Source organism: Perna viridis, chromosome 14 (genome assembly GCF_037379345.1).
Source record: "Perna viridis isolate PV_CMFRI_1.1 ecotype Kerala chromosome 14, ASM3737934v1, whole genome shotgun sequence".
In the NCBI taxonomy this organism is placed as follows: Eukaryota; Metazoa; Mollusca; class Bivalvia; order Mytilida; family Mytilidae; genus Perna; species Perna viridis.
The window spans coordinates 7,473,741-7,493,433 of NC_142458.1; the positions used below are offsets into that span (position 1 = coordinate 7,473,741).

General features: G+C 33.5%; 1 protein-coding gene and 1 long non-coding RNA gene across 4 annotated transcripts in view; one reads left to right on the forward strand and one right to left on the reverse strand.

Annotated features, from left to right (window-relative positions):
- The window catches only part of LOC148597983 (uncharacterized), a 55,324-nt gene that overhangs the window by 18,899 nt on the left and 16,732 nt on the right, over positions 1–19,693 (forward strand). For all 3 annotated transcript variants that reach the window (XR_015918305.1, XM_088560012.1, XM_088560013.1), the window contains exon 3: positions 12,762–13,215. Coding sequence is in view for 2 of the 3 variants with exons in the window: in XM_088560012.1 (XP_088416138.1) it covers positions 12,762–13,215 (454 nt within the window). In the remaining variant the exon portion in view is untranslated. The remainder of the gene's footprint in view (positions 1–12,761; positions 13,216–19,693) is intronic.
- Positions 9,401–15,314, reverse strand: LOC148597984 (uncharacterized). Its single transcript, XR_015918306.1, has 3 exons — positions 15,145–15,314; positions 11,905–12,034; positions 9,401–10,087 (listed from the first exon to the last, which is right to left on the reverse strand). It is a non-coding gene; the product is annotated as an uncharacterized LOC148597984 (long non-coding RNA).

The following is a 19,693-nucleotide window of genomic DNA, read 5'->3' on the forward strand; positions in this document are numbered from 1 at the left end:
TTTTAACATCGTTGGGAATTTTTCAGACCCTTCTATAAGTTTACTTTATCTTCCCAGTATCAATATGATCCGATGGAGCAGTGTAGCGAATAGAGTCATCACATTCTGAGACAAATTTATATATGTAGTTATTGTGCTTTCTTTCTATGAACTACTGGCTGACCGACTATGATTTTGATAATTCTCAGGAAACTACAGACAGACCAAACCATAATTTTGATTGATTCTCTTGAAACCTCTGCATTTCTTCTTTTCAAACCACACACTGACCTCACATTATTTTGATCAATTCTCCTGAAACCCTCTTATAATTCTTTTTTACCAAACTACAGACTGACTCTGCATGGTTTTGATCAATTCTCTTTATAGCCCTCATGCTTTCTTTCTACCAAATTACCGACTGACCAATCATTATTTCAATCTATTTGCTCGAACTCTTGTTACTTCAAACTAGGTTGGCCAAGCATGATTTTGATCAATACTTTTGAATCCTTGTTACTTCCTCTTTAGCCAGCCACTGGCGGGAGCACGGAACGTTAATAATTACTTGTTGTAATACCCATTGCCGTGGTCAGTAAAAAATCAATGAAGAAAAAAGCCATCATCTTGCATTAATAAGATATGTAGCAACATTCCTCTGCAAACGGATTAGGTCTATGTTTTTTTTTCGTCTACTGGAGAATTTCTTTATGGATTTTTTGGATATGAGTCCATCAAGGTTATTAATCGTATGCGATGGCCAGACTTGTGGCTATTTTTATGGTCATTTTATTAATTTCGCAGAAGCATAAAGACTAATTTGAGATTTCTTTATTATTTTTTATTGGTAGCTTTGGTTTATGTTAGAAACTCTTTCAAGGCTGTTTAATTTGTATGCGATGGACAGACTGAGGGCTATTTTTATAGCCGTTTTGTTATTTCCGCAGAAGCATAAAGACTATTTTGAGATTTCTTTATTATTTTTTACTGGTAGCTTTGGTTTATGTTAGAAACTCTTTCAAGGTTGTTTAATTTGTATGCGATGGACAGACTGAGGGCTATTTTTATGGTCAGTTTGTTAATTTGGCAGGAGCATAAAGACTAATTTGATATTTCTTAATTATTTTGGTTTATATTACAGACAGATTTTATTTACTGAAACTCTTTCAAGGCGGTTTAATTTGTATGCAATAGTCAGACTATGTTCTATATTTATTGTCATTTTGTTAATGTGGTGGATGCATGAAAGACAAGTTTGAGATTTCTTCTTAATTTTTCTGTGTAGACTGGATAATGAGTTTATTTAGGGACTGAGGGGGTATGTAATTCATGAGCAAAAATTGAGCAGCCTATCTAAATAATCTACTTATTGCACATAGTGGTAAACCACAGTCTGTAAGTCTGTACACATGTAACCTCAACTAACCCAAAAACTCTTTGATGGATATTTGTAGTATTTTTCAAATGATTATCATTATTAAAGAAAGCTCCTTTTCATTTCTCTGTGTTTTCATTTTTTTATTTTCATGTGATGGGATGGAAAATATTCAAGTTCTCTAACCAGGTTTGCAGTGTTAGTAAACTTTGAAATTTTACCAGAAGGTGTCTGAGATTTCCTAGTCTAGCAATTTCTAGTGGTGTTCGAATCTTTTTCTCACATTCTTAAATTGGTAGATGAAATTAAGTAAATTTCCTGGAAGCTGTAGTCCTGGTCAGCAACAAAATTTAAACGTAAACCATCATTATGCATTTCATTGAGATATTAGGATGTCAATCCCAAGACCGATTAAGTCTTATATGTTTCATTATAGATTTTTTAGCCAAAGGTTCATTAGATCATTCATTTGTATGCGATGGACAGACTTCAGGCAGATTTTTCTATGGTCATTTTGCTAAATTGGCATTTCAAGACCAATTACTGAAACATCTTTTGGTTTCCTCTTTACTAAATGTTTGAACTCCAAGCAAACTTGGTCCAAATATACTAATTTTTTTACCATATAAAGGAGTAGATTCATGAAGTACAAAATTTTGCCCAAATGTAATAAAAACTATTAATATTAACTGCTTATGGGATTTTTATATGTAAAAAAATATTTGGTAGAGTTGTCTCTTGGGTACATTCCACATTTCCACTTTATCTATTTTTTTTTCATGTGTCAGTCAAATTTTGCATCAATGTATTTTCTTGCTCTGTTTGGCAATTTCAAGTCTTTATATTTACAGAAAAGTTCAGGGACCAGATGAGGGCATACCCAGAGTGTGATGAACATTCCTTAAAGGCCCGAAGACTAGCTTTTTCTTTTTTAACTTTTCAATGGTGTTTTTTTTATCTTTTTGCAGAGGTGCCTACCCTAATGATTTTGGCATACCAGTAATGCTAACAATCCCTTAGGCTATCTTACCCACTTAGGATTGATGTTAAGTTCCTTCTGGTTTGGAAATTTTCTGATTACTGGATTTTTTCGGCTCCATTCTGTTTTTTTTTTATATGACTCCATTACTATTGTATATATAGTCATTTGCAAGTAAGCAAGTTTGTTTTTCGTCTATCATTTTTCAGTCCTTTTATCTATGATATTGTTTTCTCATCCTATCGGTTCATATGTACATAGTTATTGAAGAAAAGTGAATACATTAAGTTTTATTCAATAATTTCATCGGTTCATATTTTAAATATTTGATGTCATGAATAATTGCTTCTAAAAAATACAATATAATTGTATGTTTTATGATGCACTCATGTCACCCTATTGTTAGTTTGTTTATTTGTTTATCGCGCTAAGTTCATGGTTTAAATCATGGACTCCTATTAAAACCAATTTGCTCAATGTAAAATTGTTATTCCATATCAGAAATCAATGTTCAACACATTTTTTCCATTACTATTGTGAAGGGATACAAATAGGCTAGTTCTGTACATATTTTGTTTAGGCCAAGTAAAAAAGTTTTGAAAGTTACGCTTTTGGTCAAAGATATATCATGGAATGACCATTCTGGAAACTGTTTGAATGTCATTTGTTTTCAGTCCTTGTCTGTTTGATTTTGTCTGTAATTTTGTTAAAGGAGAAGGTACAATAAAGGGTCTTATTGGCCCAAAATGCAACTGAAAATTAATCATAAAGTGATGAATGATTTACCGGTAGTTGTGAATTCGGATACTTGAATCCACCACAAATGAGAAAACATAAAAACTTCTGATAATTGTTGCATTGATAGGCCAGAAAAATTGCTTGTAGTTTACCAATATTCAAATAATCTGTCACTCTCTGGTCATATATTTGGCAAGGAAAAGGTGTCCCCACCCAAGAAACAACTTCATATTTAATGAATGCATTTATTATTACATAATCATATCATATGTGAAAATATAAAGTTTTACTGTTTTATGAACAACTGTTATGTTACTATAACAAAGTTGATATTTTTGGGCAATATTCACACCTTAATGTCCCTACACCTTTTGCTTTGTGACTTTTCTATGTATTCATTGTGAGAGACTTGAATACTCCTTATTTTATCAATTCTCCAATTTGTATTGAAAGCAACTGTCTTTTGTATCTTATTGGTTATGGGATAATATATTTTGAAACAATAAGAAAGCTAGGTACACAAGAAAATTAAACATGTTATGCAGAATTCAATCAGTTCAATGATGGTTGTAGAAAAGTATTTATTTTGGGTATATATAATGGTCCATTTCTATGAATATAATAGATGGCATGTCTAGATTGGTGGAGATGTTTGTCTCCTACGTGTTTCCCTTATCTTCTCCTATTTACAAGAGAATCCTGTCTAAATCTGAACCCTTGATAAACTGCTAACCAAATATAAACCAAATATCATCTGAAGTCCATTAATTTCTGTTTCAATACTGTGAACTTGATAATTTTCACGCTTACCGTGGTTGTTACGTTAATTTTTGTGGATTCTTTTCAGTGGACATATTTGATTATATCAATTTTCACAGTTTAAAAAACAATGATTAATGTTTCAAAGTGTTAACAATCAGTTTTGAGGGTCCTATTTTTTGTGATTTTGAGTCCACGGCAAAATTAGTGAAAATGGTGTCTAAGTCAAGCAAGTACCTGGTAAAACTAAGATTTATTCTGTTGGCCTAATGAATATTCCTACTACAAATTTAACTTATGGCATAACTAAATGGATGATCATTTGGGTTTTAATGGTTAATCATTTGGATGTAGGGAGCATTACCCTTTAGATAGGTCGGCTGTGGTCTAAGTACTTATGTTACCATCATATTAGACATGTGTAAAACATGCAGTGTTCAAGCGTGAAAGGTCCTAGGCTTATTCAGGTTTCAGATCAATGGTCCAATTTTCAAGTAGACTTTGATGCAAAAATCCAGTTGGAACACCTCAGCCTTTCTAGTTACACAAAAGAAAAACCTCGGAGGCACAAGGTGGATGGATCTGTCTGGAATTTGACCGATCCAATTCTAAAATTACAGTTAAACTGGTTGAATTTTTTACCATTACTTTTTTTCTTAGCTTCTTTCTTTGCGCCAAAGTTCTTGGAAGAGTTGTTGTTCTTTATTTCTAGTGCTATCCAACCAACAGTCTACCTGGTGGGTAGAACTACTTTGATTTGTGTATGACTACAATTACGACAAAATTTTCAAGAGGAAATTCTCCTTTCTGCATCCGAGGTTATTTTTTAGTGTAGGGGAAATGGCCGAGTAGTTCTGATTGACAAAAATCATGGCCCTTAAAAATCCAGAAAATATGCATTGAAAGTCCTAAAAAAGTGTGTGATTTTTGTTGTAAAAGTGCATGGAATTCTAACATCCGCTTTAAAGTGTCAATTAAAATGGTTGAATTTCCAGGACCCAGGAAAATGAATTTCCAGAGGTTCTAGGTTAGAAACTGAGAGTTTCAGACCTTGGACCACCTCCAACTTGAACCGTTGGCTTTTTTGTAGTAAAAATAACCTTGTTGATTTATCAGGAACCAATTGCCGACCTTGGATTTAAATTATTGGTAATCCAAGGCATGGGAGGATTAGTTAGTGAAATGTCCTTGACCTTTGAACTCACTAGGCGTCCATCGTCATTGTCCGTCGTCGTCGTTAACAATCATACAAAACTCTTCTCCTCTGAAACTACTCGACTAATTAGAACCAAACTTCGTATGAATGTTCCTTGGGGTATCCTGCATAGAACTGATGTGGGGATTTTTGATTTCGTTGAAAAAAACATGGCCGTTGTTACTAAAAATAAAACATAGGGGTCAGACAGTAGTTTTTTTACATATATCTCCTAAACCATTAGGTTTAGCTGAATTCTTTCAATAGCTGAAATGATCCATATTATTAGGACTACAAAAGTCTTCAGACTCCTTGTAAGAGTTAGTACCCTTGGAAGGGGAAAAATTACTTTTTTTTTAAATAGTTTTCAGTCAGTATCTTGAAAACTATGATACATTAAAAGAAATTTTCAATTGTTGAAAAGATCTTGTAATAATCCTACCAAAGACTTCTTGAGTCAAAATTGTTGGACAACTTCTTGTTTAATTTATTGCCTTTGAAAGTCAAAATTCAACAAGGTGAGCGATTCAGGCTCCTCAGGGAGCCTCTTGTTTTACTGAGTGTTTACTTGCAATTTAGGGAATTTTCCCATTTTTGGTTGGCTCCGTGAAAAACCTTATCATCATAACTGATCTCTAGGCCAGTTAAAATTGTACTTATTAAAAATTTACCCCTTCCACAAAAAAGTTAAGGTTGGAAAAACAAACTGTCCTTGCAGCATATTTTCAAAACTGGTGATTTAAATAGCAAGCATATCACTTCCACCTGTTAAGTCAACCTAGTTTCTCTCATTTAAGAAGATGAAGAGAAAGAATTAGTTGATAAATGGCAAATTTTAATGGATTTTTTATAAGTGATGTAATTGTAGTGGCATTGGGGTGTGACTTAAAGTTTAACACAATAATGGACCCCTTGTTTGTTGAGGGTCAATGTTCTTAAATTAGACCAGTGGTGAAATATAGTTCCTCTGTACTCACTATAAAGGAACATGTAATTTTCGGTTTATTGAAAACACCTTCAAAAACAAATATTTTTTCCTTTTGGTTGAAAAAGTGTTCAAGACAAATTATGGACAACAGCTACTATTGAATCAAAAAAATGCATTTGCAAAAAGAATGTTTTAGAACTAATCCAAAATTTTTTAGCTTCATTGATGTCTTAAATTTAAAAAAAATATATCAATAGATTTAAATGAAACTTGGTCCAATGTTGAAGTTTAAAGTACAATAACTCTAATAACTGTGATAGTAACCTTGTTATTTGAACTTTTTCTACAAGTAAATCTATGCTTTCTTTCACTCAAACATATGGGGCTCTGTTAAGGGACAACAAACTTTATGATGTGGACTTTTTCTTACAAGTAAGTCTATGCTTTTTTTTCACTCCAACACTGAGGGCTCTGTTAGGGGATGCTAAACCTTGTCATGTGTACTTTTTCTACAAGTAAATCTATGCCTCTCTTGCACTCCTACAATAGTATCAATTGCACAGCATACTAATTTTTACTGTAATCCCTATTGTCAAATTTGCCTGAAAAATAGTACCTGAAATTTTACACCCGTCATGAAATAATAAAATTGATTATCTCACATGCAATCTTGAAACTTTTATGTTCTTTGGAATGTGAAAAAAGATGCATCTTCGAAACAATGGCCAATGCACTTTACTTAGTACTGTATAACAGTTGCCTTAATAGGTCAACAGGATATAGCTAATCATGAATAAAATATGGTCATATTTAAGCAAATTAAATAGAATTTTGTCAATTTTTTTAGCGATCCCCACTCAATTATTAAAGCAGAATTGCTGGATTTTCTTTCCATTTTATTTTTTAGCAGAGCACCTGCAATTAATAAAACGTCTATCATTTTGATAATATCTGGAACAACTTATGGTCAGTATATATATCTGCACGCAGGAGAAGACCCAGGATTTCAGGTCGGGGGGGAGGGGGAATTGTAATTAAATTAGGGCCAAGCAAAAGCAAGGCAAGAACATTTTTTGGGTGAAATTTGTGAAAAATCAAGATTTCAAATTGATCATGCTATAAAAACTCAATTTTCTCTTTCTTGGGGGTGGTGGGGGGATGGGGGGGCATATGCCTGGAATGCATTTCCTTTGGTCCGTGTCTGAGCTATACATATTCTAGTTGAATTAAACATTCAACTATTTACATTTTTGCATAAAATCTTACAAAACTAAAAAATTCCCCTTTTTGTCCCTCAATCAGTATTTACTAATGTAGTTGAGTAAATGGATGGTATTAAATATATTTGTCATGGTTTTCCATGTTGAATTGTACAACAGGTGACAAACCAGGTAAAAAAAACTCATTAAAATACATTTGATGTGTTTACATTGTGAAAATTGGTTAAATAGCTTAAAGTCTTCATTCAAACACATTTAAGGCCATAGAGAGGCCAAGCAAATACTTTTAATCATTTTAAGTTGGGAATGACATTATTGGCAATACTTTCTGGAAAATCTAATTTAAAAAAAAAAGGCCTGGGATAAGCATATAATTTTGATTAATATTCTTGGCAGGTACTTTTACTTGTGGCTGTCAATTAAACCTGTCTAAACTGAACCCTGAAAAAAAAACAAAAAACAAAAACAAAAAAAACAAAAAAAATCTATCTACACTATCTACACTCTTTTGAATCCCTTGTCATTGTAAATGTTGTTTGAACCTGATTAAATTCATACCTATTGACCCTCCCACATTAGAGGGAGTACTCCCACAATGTCAATAACAAATTAAGAATCTCCCACATAAAAATTTAAGATTTGTTGGAGGATTTGGTCAAAATAATTAGCAGCAAAAATGAAATAGACATTAATGGCCTTTAAAGTGATAAATTCTCTTCTTTTAAGAAGTTTACACATGTACAAATGTCAGGTGATAAAGTGACTGCTCTTTTCTACCTGTAAATACAGGTAGCGAGGCGTTATCAACAGGCAAACGAATTACAGGTCGCAACAAGGCTCTGACATTGTACACAGATTTGGTAACCTATGTCGAGATAATGTGCAGTTCAACAGGCCAAAAGTTTGAAGTTTTTGAGTTGTGTTCCAACCTGTATCAACTGTTGTGAAACCTGTCTAAACTGAAGCCTGAATAAACTGGTACCCTGTGTAAAACAGACATCTTCTGAAGTCCCATCACGTCAGTTTCAATACTTTTTGGACCTGTGGAAACTGACACCTGCCATAAAAGTACAAATCTCTTAGTCCAAAACTGGTTTGGTTTACAAAGGTTCCACTGTAGATTGTTTGAATTACAGGTTTCAATTTTGAGAGATAGTGACCTTGTTCAATTTTCGTGACCCTTAATGATTTAAGGACAAATAAAAGGCTTAGTTGAAGTCTCTTTAATGTCAGGGAAAGATTGAAATTTTGATTTGACAAGAGGAGAATTTTTCTTATCATTTTGAATATATTTTTTTTTCATACACCCGTATTTTAAGATAGGAAATATTATTGTATAGTGGTGACCATCAGCTTTTCACATTTCACACAATAATTCAAAAATTTTGCCTCCAATTTTTCTGAAACTTTTGTGAATTGTCGTTTCTTTTGATTAATTAGCGCCATTTAAATTTTTATTGATTTCATGTTTTTTTTTTGGTCTTTGAGTAATGGTACTTTATTGGTATGAAAATGGGGTGATTTTTACATTTACACTTTTGAATGTTTTATTAAATGTAATGAGAATAGATATGACAAATTTGTCAAAGAGACAACAACCTCCACTGGATGAAAATATCAGCTCAAGGCCACCCATTGGTCTTTAATGAACGATGAGAATTTTTATTTTTAATATTTGTATTGCTTATTCTATATGGGTATAATTTACAGTAGATAAGTATAACTACATATAATATTGTGGGGGGGGGCAGGGGGTTCCAGTTTAGTGAACTTGTAAGACAAACTTCTGGAATAAAGCATTGTTGAACATTAGCACTTAGTTCAGCATTATTGTACATAGCACTGAGTCCAGCATTGCTGTACATAACGCTGAGTCCAGCATTGTTGTACATAGCACTGAGTCCAGCATTGTTGTACATAGCTCTGAGTCCAGTACTGTTGTACTTAGCAGAGTCCAGCACTATTGTACATAGCACTGAGTCCAGCATTGTTGGATATAGCACTGAGTCCAGCATGACATCAATATTTTTGATACCTTAAACTAGGTAATTTTTTTGTCATGTCAAATGAATGAGTCTTAAAAGTGCTATAGATATCAATCTTATGTGATGTATGTTTTTTTTCTGTAAAACAATCCTTAAAAAGTCCAAAGAGTTTTTTATTGTACCAATCATGGACCCACAGGGACAATGACAAAACAACATTTATGATTTGATAGATAGATATATTTATAAGAAAATACAATACAAGGTGTGTTTTTTTTTCACAATATGACATGGTATCATGTCAGCAGTGATTGCATTACAGAGCACCTTTCTGCACTTGTAAAAAAGAAAGTACTTGGATGGTATCACTTCATTTAAACCTGCTATAATAAATGCCATGTATGTATAGAAGTTTAATTGATCAACTAAGAACTGTAAATATGCTTGTCATGTTGAAGGTTTTATAGGTTGTACTCATCAAAGAAAATTATTCATGGGAAAAAATGTGTTTGCATTTTTTTGAAAATTAAGCAGGTATAAAAAAGCATATAATTATTAGATGCTGTGTGTATGTTTGTACTTGATCTTCTTCTGTAAAAGAAAATCCTGAACTGGTTTTAAGCAAAGCACTCAATAAATGGCATGATAATTACATGGTGAAATGGAAAAAATAATGTACTTAGTTTTAGTGCCCACATAAGAGTCAGGCATAAAAGTACAGGTAGTAACACATGTAAGCTATAAACAAAATTCAGGCGAAACTTTTTATTGCTAATATGACTGTCTGGTCAGTTTTGGGGTAGCATGATTGCCTCTAGTACGGGAGGTTGTGGGTTGAATCCCCTGAGGTCTTTTCCTTTCTGTGAGTACATTGATGATCCCGCACCAGAACAAAACATGGTTTGTTTGATTTAGGTATAATTCTCATCCTGAAATACATGTACATGAAATATCTAATGTAGGACATTCCTCTAAATACAATCAATTAATTAATAGATTTTGTTGATGTGTATTCAGTGTAACAACACACAATTCTAATTTCTGTTCAGATGATCTTTCTGATCAGCCAATCAGCTTTCGGGTTTTTTTAATGTGGAAGTATTATTGAAAGGTTATAAGCTTTTTTGGTTAGTTGCATGGTTCTTTTTGGACAACATAGGTTACTTGTATAAACTCAAAACTTGAGTCTGTGACATTATTGGTGTCAGGTGATCTGTACTCCTTGACTTTAAATTATCCCTACCTAAATAACATTTTGATTTGAGATCAAATCTTTTAATTTTGACTGGAATCAATTAGAAATTAAGTCATATTAAAAAAATAATTTTGACTTTTGCATTACCATCTTAGAGACGGTTCACCCTTGTTCATAAACTGCCCTACTGTTGGTTATGTTGCATAACTTGGACAAAACCTAAAAAAACAAGCTTAAGGAGGTAGAACTAAGGTAAGGGACACAACTCTTACAAATCATTGGAACATTTGTATTCACCATTTTCCATCAATCTCATGTAAGCATCAGAGTAACTTGGACTGATTTCATTCTATTTCAAATGAAAGCTTGACAGGCTTTGAAATGAAATTGAATATGATACAAACATATCATTGATTTCAAGAGTTATGTCCCTTACCCTAGGTCTCAGATCTTCTTAACTAGATTGTTTACATATGGCCTGACTGACTCTTAACTAGATGTGTAGTTAAGTACGGGGAAAACCTTTGAAAATAGAATACTTTAAATGATTAAAAACCAATTTAATACCGTTTTGTACTATTCAAGTGGATGAAGAACTTTTGAATTAATACATGTACTTAAATTGCTCCCACACTTTATGGGAAAAAGACATTTGGCAAAAACATTCATATCAATTCATTGAACCAAATATATTTGTATAGGACAATAAAAATTAATGCAGTGCTATAATGTAATGGCACTGATAAGTGTCGCGTAATAACTAAAAGGTGATTAGAAAATTATTTTGTCGATAGGCAAATCTAGGCAATAGTAAAAAAGGAATAGTCCAAAGAATGAAAGTTTGTGTGTTACAAATGGCAATATCAAGGCAAATCTGAAAGGTTGGAAAAGACGCCAATAGTTCTTGACTTTGATTAACAAGCATTATCCTTTGGAAATGATAACTCAAGGTGGTAGACCTTGGGTATCGTACATAACTCTTACAAATCATTGGAATGTTTGAGTACAGCATTTTATATAAATCCCATATAGCATCAAAGTAACTTGGACTGATTTCATTCTGTTTCAAATGAAGCTTGTATGGCTTTGGTGAAATTTGAATATGATACAAACATATCATTGATTTCAAGAGTTATGGCCCTTACCTTAGGTCTACCTCATTAAGTTTAAGTGTAAGAATTGTTATATATACCTCCTCACTGCAGCCAGTTTCTCAGACATAAGCCTGAGGAGGATGGTGTCTCGGGTTATGTCAATTAGCTCAGGCCCATAGATGGATTCAAGTGAGGAGGCAAGTCCATCTGTGGTCAGAAATGGTTGATTATGTAAAAAAAAACTGGCAATCACTAGAGTTGTACCCTAGAGGCCAGTCAGTACCACAGCTCAGTACACTCAGTGTCATATGTGTAGATGGATAATTCAGTGGTCTAACATATGTTTTTATGGTCAGGACAGTGGCAGCTAAATGATTCTTAAGTTAAAAAAAGAGTTTAAACAAAGAATGTGTCAATGTGAGAGCAGCCCTACCAAACAGTAAAAAAAACACCATACCACAGCCTATGGGTCTTCAATGAATGGTGAGAAAGTTCTCTCATTCAAAATCTACCTTGGACTGGCCTTTGGTACAGTTACAAAGATGATTCTGTGATATTTTGTCTGTGCCTCAGACCTATTTCTACCTCTAGAAAATGTAGACAATAACACAGTAAAAGACTTAATTAAAAAAAGTAGTTCAATAATGTTAAAATTATAAGGTACAAAATTAAGTGTCAGTCCTTGTAAGAATCAGGTTGTAGGTGAAACATGGTTTAAAAAAAAACTCATTATTGTGTAATTTGACTATTTTCACCATCAGAATCAAAGAAAACAGACAAAATGTTCCATATCATGCTGGATCATTGAGTTACAATTTCACTGAAATGCACTGAAAATGAACATTTCAAGGGTAGATAATTTTGTCAAAAACCTCCTTTTTATATGATTCTATTGAAAAATTTCTGAGCAAATCCAATGATACAGAGACCAAATAATGGTCTTTCCAAATAGATTCCATTTGGCCTGATTCTTTCAAACACTTACACCTAACAGTGAAATATTAATGGAACTATTTTTAACTGACCTTCCATTTAGGGACAGCAAAATCATGGTCACATAAGACAGGTTGTCTTTACATACAGGTGGTGGTTAATACAGGTTTTTACTGTAAAAACAATAACTACTAGACAACGAAACTCTGGTATTCTTGAATTCTTGAAAAAACAAGGTGCCACGAAAATTGTTAGAAAGCACCACCATATTGCCTTCCTAAGCAACCACCTGTGATTAGATATTTTCCTACATCAAGGCTTCTGGTTGGCTGACTGGTTGGCTGACTTTTAATTTTATTCAGATTATTTTTGCTTTTTCAGATGCTTTACACAATCAAATGACCTCCGAAGACATGAAAGGAATGTTCACATGCGTGGCAAAATCAGTGGTCAAAGGGCACCGGCAGCCAGACCTACAGGGCATGTCAACATGGCGGCATATCATGCCTTTGCCATGCAACAGAGGGCGCTGTTGCAGCATGCCCTCACTTATGAAACAATGATCCAAACAACCGTTAGTGGCCAGCAACATATGTTCCCTGGGCACCCTCACACACGGCCTAGTTCCGCAATGTTATCAAGTCTACCTCAACCTCTAAAATCACCTCATGATGGTACCTCAGTGATTTCTACCTCATCAGAACGGGATAAAGACCAGTCAAGCCCTAAACTTGAGCAGGTGACACCACCTCATAGTCCTCCTGAAGAGGGTCAGATTGACCCAAGATCGAAACAAGAGCCCAGATATAGCCTGGTTCATTCAGAAGGCTATCAGGTAGGAAATAAATCTATATTTGATCTAAATATGGGCAGGAAGGCTCAGGCCAAACTAAAAGAATTAGAGATTTTTTTTCATTGTATGTTGCTTAAGTTAAAAATTTATCCCTTAGTTTGTGATATGATGCTATGAACTTAGGGGTAGGAGAAGAGGTTTCAGGGTATTATTTGCACATATTTGCCGAAATTTTGCACACAGTTAATTTTGTTTTCTAACAAGGGGATTCCAAATTTCATTTAAATTCAGGCAAAAGAGGCTTTGATTAAGTATGGACTGTAAATGCAAACCCAGACTTGATGTAGTTGAGAGGGGGCTTGCTTGGTCCTAATTTGAGATACAAATTGTTCTTAAATAAGAACCAGTCTATTTAATAGTGAAAATAATATTGAGCAGTAGGGTAAGTATATTGATCATGAAATAAAAAAAAAATCTGTCACCAAAGTCACACTCCATGAAAATGCAGAATGAAATATTTGATCCTATTGCAGATATCCCCAAAAAAAATTAAAAAGCCAGGACAGATTGTGCAACAAAAAAATCTGATAATAAAAATTGATCCCTGCCCCCTCCCCTTTAAGTATCAAATTACTGCATGAAAAGTCTATGAAACAAAATATGTCGCCATTTCAACCATTTAGATATTTTAATGATTTCTCTGTTAATGATAGCTCAACTCTAAAAGCTTGTGACATTTTCATATGCAATAGGGCACTCTGAAAAACTGTCATCTGGGAAAAAAAATCAGCTGTTGCCATATTTTTGTCATATTTGTCAATTAAAAATGTTTGTGAAACGGTACACCTGGTATATTTCTGATTCTATTTTAGGCTCAGCATATAAAACTAATAATGACATGTGTTATTATTTAATGACATCCTAATACATGTTTTGTACATTTCTGAGTCACTCATGTGTGGATTTAAGTAGGTTCAATATTGTTTTTGTTAGGCCAAAGAAAAAAAAATTGTGTTTATCGTGGTATGTAGCTGAAGTCAAGTGTTTGACACTGAAATAGTTGTATGATTGTATAAATACATTGTACTTCATCATTGTTGAAGTAAATCAATCCATTGTCACAATTTTATTGTTCCCTGCTATACAATTGTACCCACTAGGGACAGACTTTTAAAATTAGCTCACATTTCAATGTGAGAAATTGCTACAAGTGAAACTAATTCTCATGACAGTTTCGTGATAAAAGGGGCTTTTAATGGGTGTTTTCAATGTTTTTATTAGAAGAAGAAAATATGGTTTTTTTTTTCAAGGGGGCTGCGATTTGGTTATTAAGGGGGCACTACAAACCTAGTTTTTTTAACTCTTCCCTAATGTGGGTTTTGGTTTGATAAAAAATTGTGGTTTCATGGGGTACTTATTTTCTTAACTACAAATTAGAATTTCCAATGAAATTTGAAGTTTTTATTGCAAACTAATAAGCTCTAGTACCCTCTTGATTGTCTTAGGTTGGTGTGCTCGCCTTGAGTGTGGGAAGTTGTGGGTTTTAATCCCCGGACTGAGTCACACCAAAGGCTTTAAAACTGGTAGTCACTGCTTCCCATCAAGCCCACGGTACTCTGGAAACAGAATGATGACTGGTTGGCTCAGTCAGAATAATATGTCAATGTGGAGTGGCATGCCAACCTAGATTTCTGTCTGCTAGCACAATAAAGATCTGGCTCAGCATGTTGTACTAGTACAAGGCAGGGTCTGTTCAAATGGTCTAATGTCTCATGTGATACACCGTATAGCCGGTAATTTTGGCATTTTTCTGTATGAATAGGAGCACTAAATTTTCACTGTCTTTATTTTTCACATCTTCAGATTTAACGGAATGAAATTATATGTAAAACATCATGACTTAAATTTAATGAGCCTTTTTTTTTCATAATTCCCCAAACCTCATAAAAGTAGACAAAATTAGAATCTCACCAAAATGTCCTGCTCCATGTATATGGTATTTAGCATCTAATATTTGTGCAGGCAGATTTATAGTAGTTCCTAGACCAGGTGTAAATTTTTTGTCAACTAGATTGCTTGCGGGGGTTATAAATGTCCTTGACTATCCAATTGTGCATCTCAGACATACTTGGTTGATAAAATAGTCTGAAATATATGAATTATGTACCAAGTGACATTGTATTACAGTCAATAGATTATAGTGGATAATTGAAATATATGTTTCAAATTTGTTTGACTATGAAATTCAGTATTGAATTTTACTCTTTAGAATATTTGGGGATTATTGTTTGAAATATATGGGCAGCTCCCTCCATTTTTCTAAAAAAAAAATAAGCTGGTTATATAGAAAAAAACTGGAATCATGCACTTGGGCACCCCCCTTTAGACCAGGCAATAGACCCCTCTCTATCAGAATATCAAGGTCTGCCACTGTTCACCCCCCCCCCATTTTAGGCCAGCCAGAAACCCCTTCTTTCAGACTATCAGGATCTACCAATGTGGACCAAGTTCAATGTGAACAAAATACATGTATTTAGAATGGGTGGGCACTTGGTCTTTCTGTAAATATACTTATTTTTGGACCATTTTTTTTAACTATTTTTGCAGTGAACAAAAAACCACAAAAAAATAGTACCCACAAAATGAACTTTTAACATTGTATAGTGCTAAACATTTTTTTTTTAAATCACAAAAATTGATAGCCACCAATTTGTTCATTTGAGAAAATTTGCAAAAATTATAAACGGCAAAAGTTAAGTACCATTTTTTGTAGGAATTGGGCAATGAGAGATACATCATTTTCCCCAATTTAGTCATCTTTGCTTAAAATATATTCAGTACAACTGGAAAACAACCAAAAAAGCTATTTAATTTTATCCTGAAGCATATGTAACATTGATATTTTTTGACTCTGTATGTAGGGATAGAGTGTGGGAAAATTCCAAAAAGCAGTCTAAACCAAACCCTAAATAATCCAAAAACCTGTCTAAACCAAACCCTAAATAATCCAAAAACCTGTCTAAACCAAACCCTGAATAATCAGAAAACCTGTTTAAGTCAAACCCTGAATAATCTGAAACCTGTCTAAACCAAACCCTGAATAATCTAAAAAACCAGTCTAAACTACACCCTGAATAATACCAAAGACCTGTCCAAACCAAACTCTGTATAGACTCAAAAATTGGTCACTTTAGACAGGTGTTATTTCTTTCTTCCTAAAATCAAATGGTTCTTCCATCATGGTATGAACACTGAAATTCTATACTTCACCATCAACTCATAATAACAAATCTACCACTTACTGATCAAGTTGATAAAGATTAGAGTACATGCTGATCCCCCAAGAGCCTTAATTGTGGCCAATGACCCCTGTGTGTCAGCTGACTAAAAAAAAAAGGTCATTAATTTCTGGATAATCTAGCTACAATGACACTTGGTGGTGTATTGACCTTTGGAAACGTAAAATATGTTGTATTTTCTGGGTCTAAAACACTTTAAACTTTCTACCTGCTTTCCCCGTACAGAGGTTGTTTGTTTAAATCCAAATCAAATCTCCCTTTATTTGTAATGTTGATTTTGAAATGATTCAAATGAGAAAATGCTGCAAGTTTAAACTTAGGAATAAACCATAAAATACAAAAGTTCCTTATTATATACCGGTATGTCCTTTTTATACCCCACCAGACAAAGTGGGGAGGTATTAAGTGATACCCTCCCAAAAGTTCATGTCGTCTGTCCATCCCTTGGCAGTTTCCTGAGGATAATTTGAGAAACTATCGATGCATTTTCTAAGAAGTTTTGCACAGTTGAGGTTTAATTTTCGGCAAAATCCAAAATGAAGTTTTTGAATTATGCAGTTATGAAGATTTTGTCATCCCCCTTTTTTCACCATAATGTGATGAGGCATTGCTCAATGTACCAATAATGCCCCATTTTTTTATATATAACATTGTTTTGACGCTACTGTATTTTTTTCGCTAATATTCAGAAAATGCCACTCATTTTTTTAGTAAGGCTGCAGAGGCATAGCAGCCAAAGTCTATTGTTTGAACTTGTTTCAATTATTCCGTTTTTTTTTTAATATTTAAACAAAGATTTTATGTACGGCATGTCATAACAACAAATAATATTGGTACAAAGCCAGCCGTAACTGCTGTACCTGCCTCTATGTCTCTAGGGCTGACAAGCTGTTATGGTGTTGAATGAGGCATTTCATATACCCATTAATTTCTACAATAGTTAAAGTAGAAAAGACCAAATCATTCCTCTTTGTATCCTGTCTAACTGGTTGTTTTTGTACATGTATCCTCAATAAAGCTAACCGATATAAACTTTCCTCATGGGAATATCCAGGGGTTGTTCTAAAAGTTTGAACCTCCCCCCACTTTTTATTGGAAAATTTTGTGATTTTGTTTATTTGGGCAAGATATGACACATGATAGTCTGGAGCCTCCCATTTTTTTCCTGACCCCATTTTCAAAATCTCTCTGGATCATCAAATGTTGTTTGAGGGCTAAGCAGGGTTAAACAAATAAAGTTCAATAATATTTTTATTTTATTTTTTTTCTTCTCTCTTTGTTTGATCTTTCAAGATTGTGGTAACCTTCCATTAGCGGCTGTTGATAAACCCTAAGCCCTGAATTCTCGTTTCTTGAATGTCTATGTCAGTTTATATCATTAATGGTGGTCTGAGGTCCAGGAATCATACATTCTGATCTGGGATACTGTGGTTTTATTAACCTGGGTCCTCAACTGAACCTGAATTCTTGTCCCTTATGGAGTGTCAGTTTTCATTAGTTAGTTGTGGTCTGAGTTACAGGAATAATCAATTCTGCCCTGGGACTATTGCAGTTTCATTAACCAGGGTCCTCAACTGAACCCTACAAATTAAAACTTAATTTTGGACTAGATATTCTCAAATGATATTTTAATTTGAAGTCCAGAATTCTTTATCTTTATGGAGTGTCAGTTTTCATTAGTTAGTGGTGGTATGAAGTCCAGGAATCATACATTCTGACCTGCGACTATTGTAGTTTCATTAACCTGGGTCCTTAACTAAACCCCATTCAAGAGTGAATGGAAAAGTTCTGTACCTTTCACTCTTGAATGTGAATGAAAACCATAGATTTGTAGTTCAATGTACTAGAAATTATACAGCTGCATCAAACATGATCACAAATTGCTGTAAGCATTTGTAAAATTTGCAAAAAATGATAACATTGAACTTCGTGTCAATATAAAAGTACTTGTCAAGATTTGAAATGTTGTCTCATTTCAAATTTAAGGTTAAAAGTTCAGTTCTCTTTTTTACTGCAAAGTCGGAAATTAACATATGCATTTTTTAATGCGATATTTGTAATTTTAGAATGAAATGCAAATTTTTTTTATTTGTGATGTCAAAAATATCCTATTTATTCAATGTAAAAAAAAATTAAATGTTAAGAAATATTATTGTTTATGCACATTGTTTGAAATTTTTGACATGTGAATACTACAACTGGTTAGGGGTAAAATAAGGGTACACCTGTTAACCTTTAAGACATTTTATGTAAGGATTCCCTCCCCCTCCCCTGTCCCCTACTGTTCTTTCTTACGTGGGAGATTTAAACATAAAAGCACCTTTTTCTACATAAAAATTTAAAAATAATTCAGTATTTTTAGTAATTTTTACCAAAAACTTATAATTCTAAATTTTTTATTTAACTTTGTTGGAGTCTAGCCCCTAACATGGGAGGATTAATATGTAAGGGTTGTAAAAAACAAAAAGGTGTAAAATTAAGGGGCAGACAACAAATGAAAAAAATTGGGGTATAAATTTGACTAAATATCATAATGAAAACTGAGGTAAATGCCTGATGGCAAATGAATTTGAAGAAAAAATGTATCTGAGTTAAAGGTTATATCATATGAACCAATACTATTTAAGATTAGGGCAAAAATATAAGTAACATCCTAGCCAAGACAGGCAAGAAATATTTTTAAGGGTTATATAAAAAGTCTAGATTTATACCCCACAAGGTACCCCAAAGAAAAAATAGTATGTACACAGGGTTCCACCCCTACAAATCTGCTTGCCTGGATGAATAGTGAATAGGTAACAGTCCAGTTTTATTTCTTGCTTAGTAAATGTTAATAAAAAGACATGAAGGAAAGTTAAAGTTGAAGGATGTAGACCTAGGGTAAGGGACACAATTTCTACAAATCATTGGAATGTTTGTATTCAGCATTTTACATCAATCTCATGTAAGCACCAAAGTAACTTGGATTGATTTCACTCTGATTCATATGAAAGCTTGATAGGCTTTATTGAAATTAAATATGATACAAACACTGATTTCAAGAGTTTTGTCCCTTACCTTAGGTCTACCTCCATAATCTTTAACTCAGATGTAGTCATTTGACTTCCAAGGTATGAATTTCAGTCATTCAAAGTTTTTCACTACACCAATATTTACCCCTATTTTCAATCAGCTGAATCCTTACATTAAACTACAACCCTCATTCTACAACATTCCCCCAC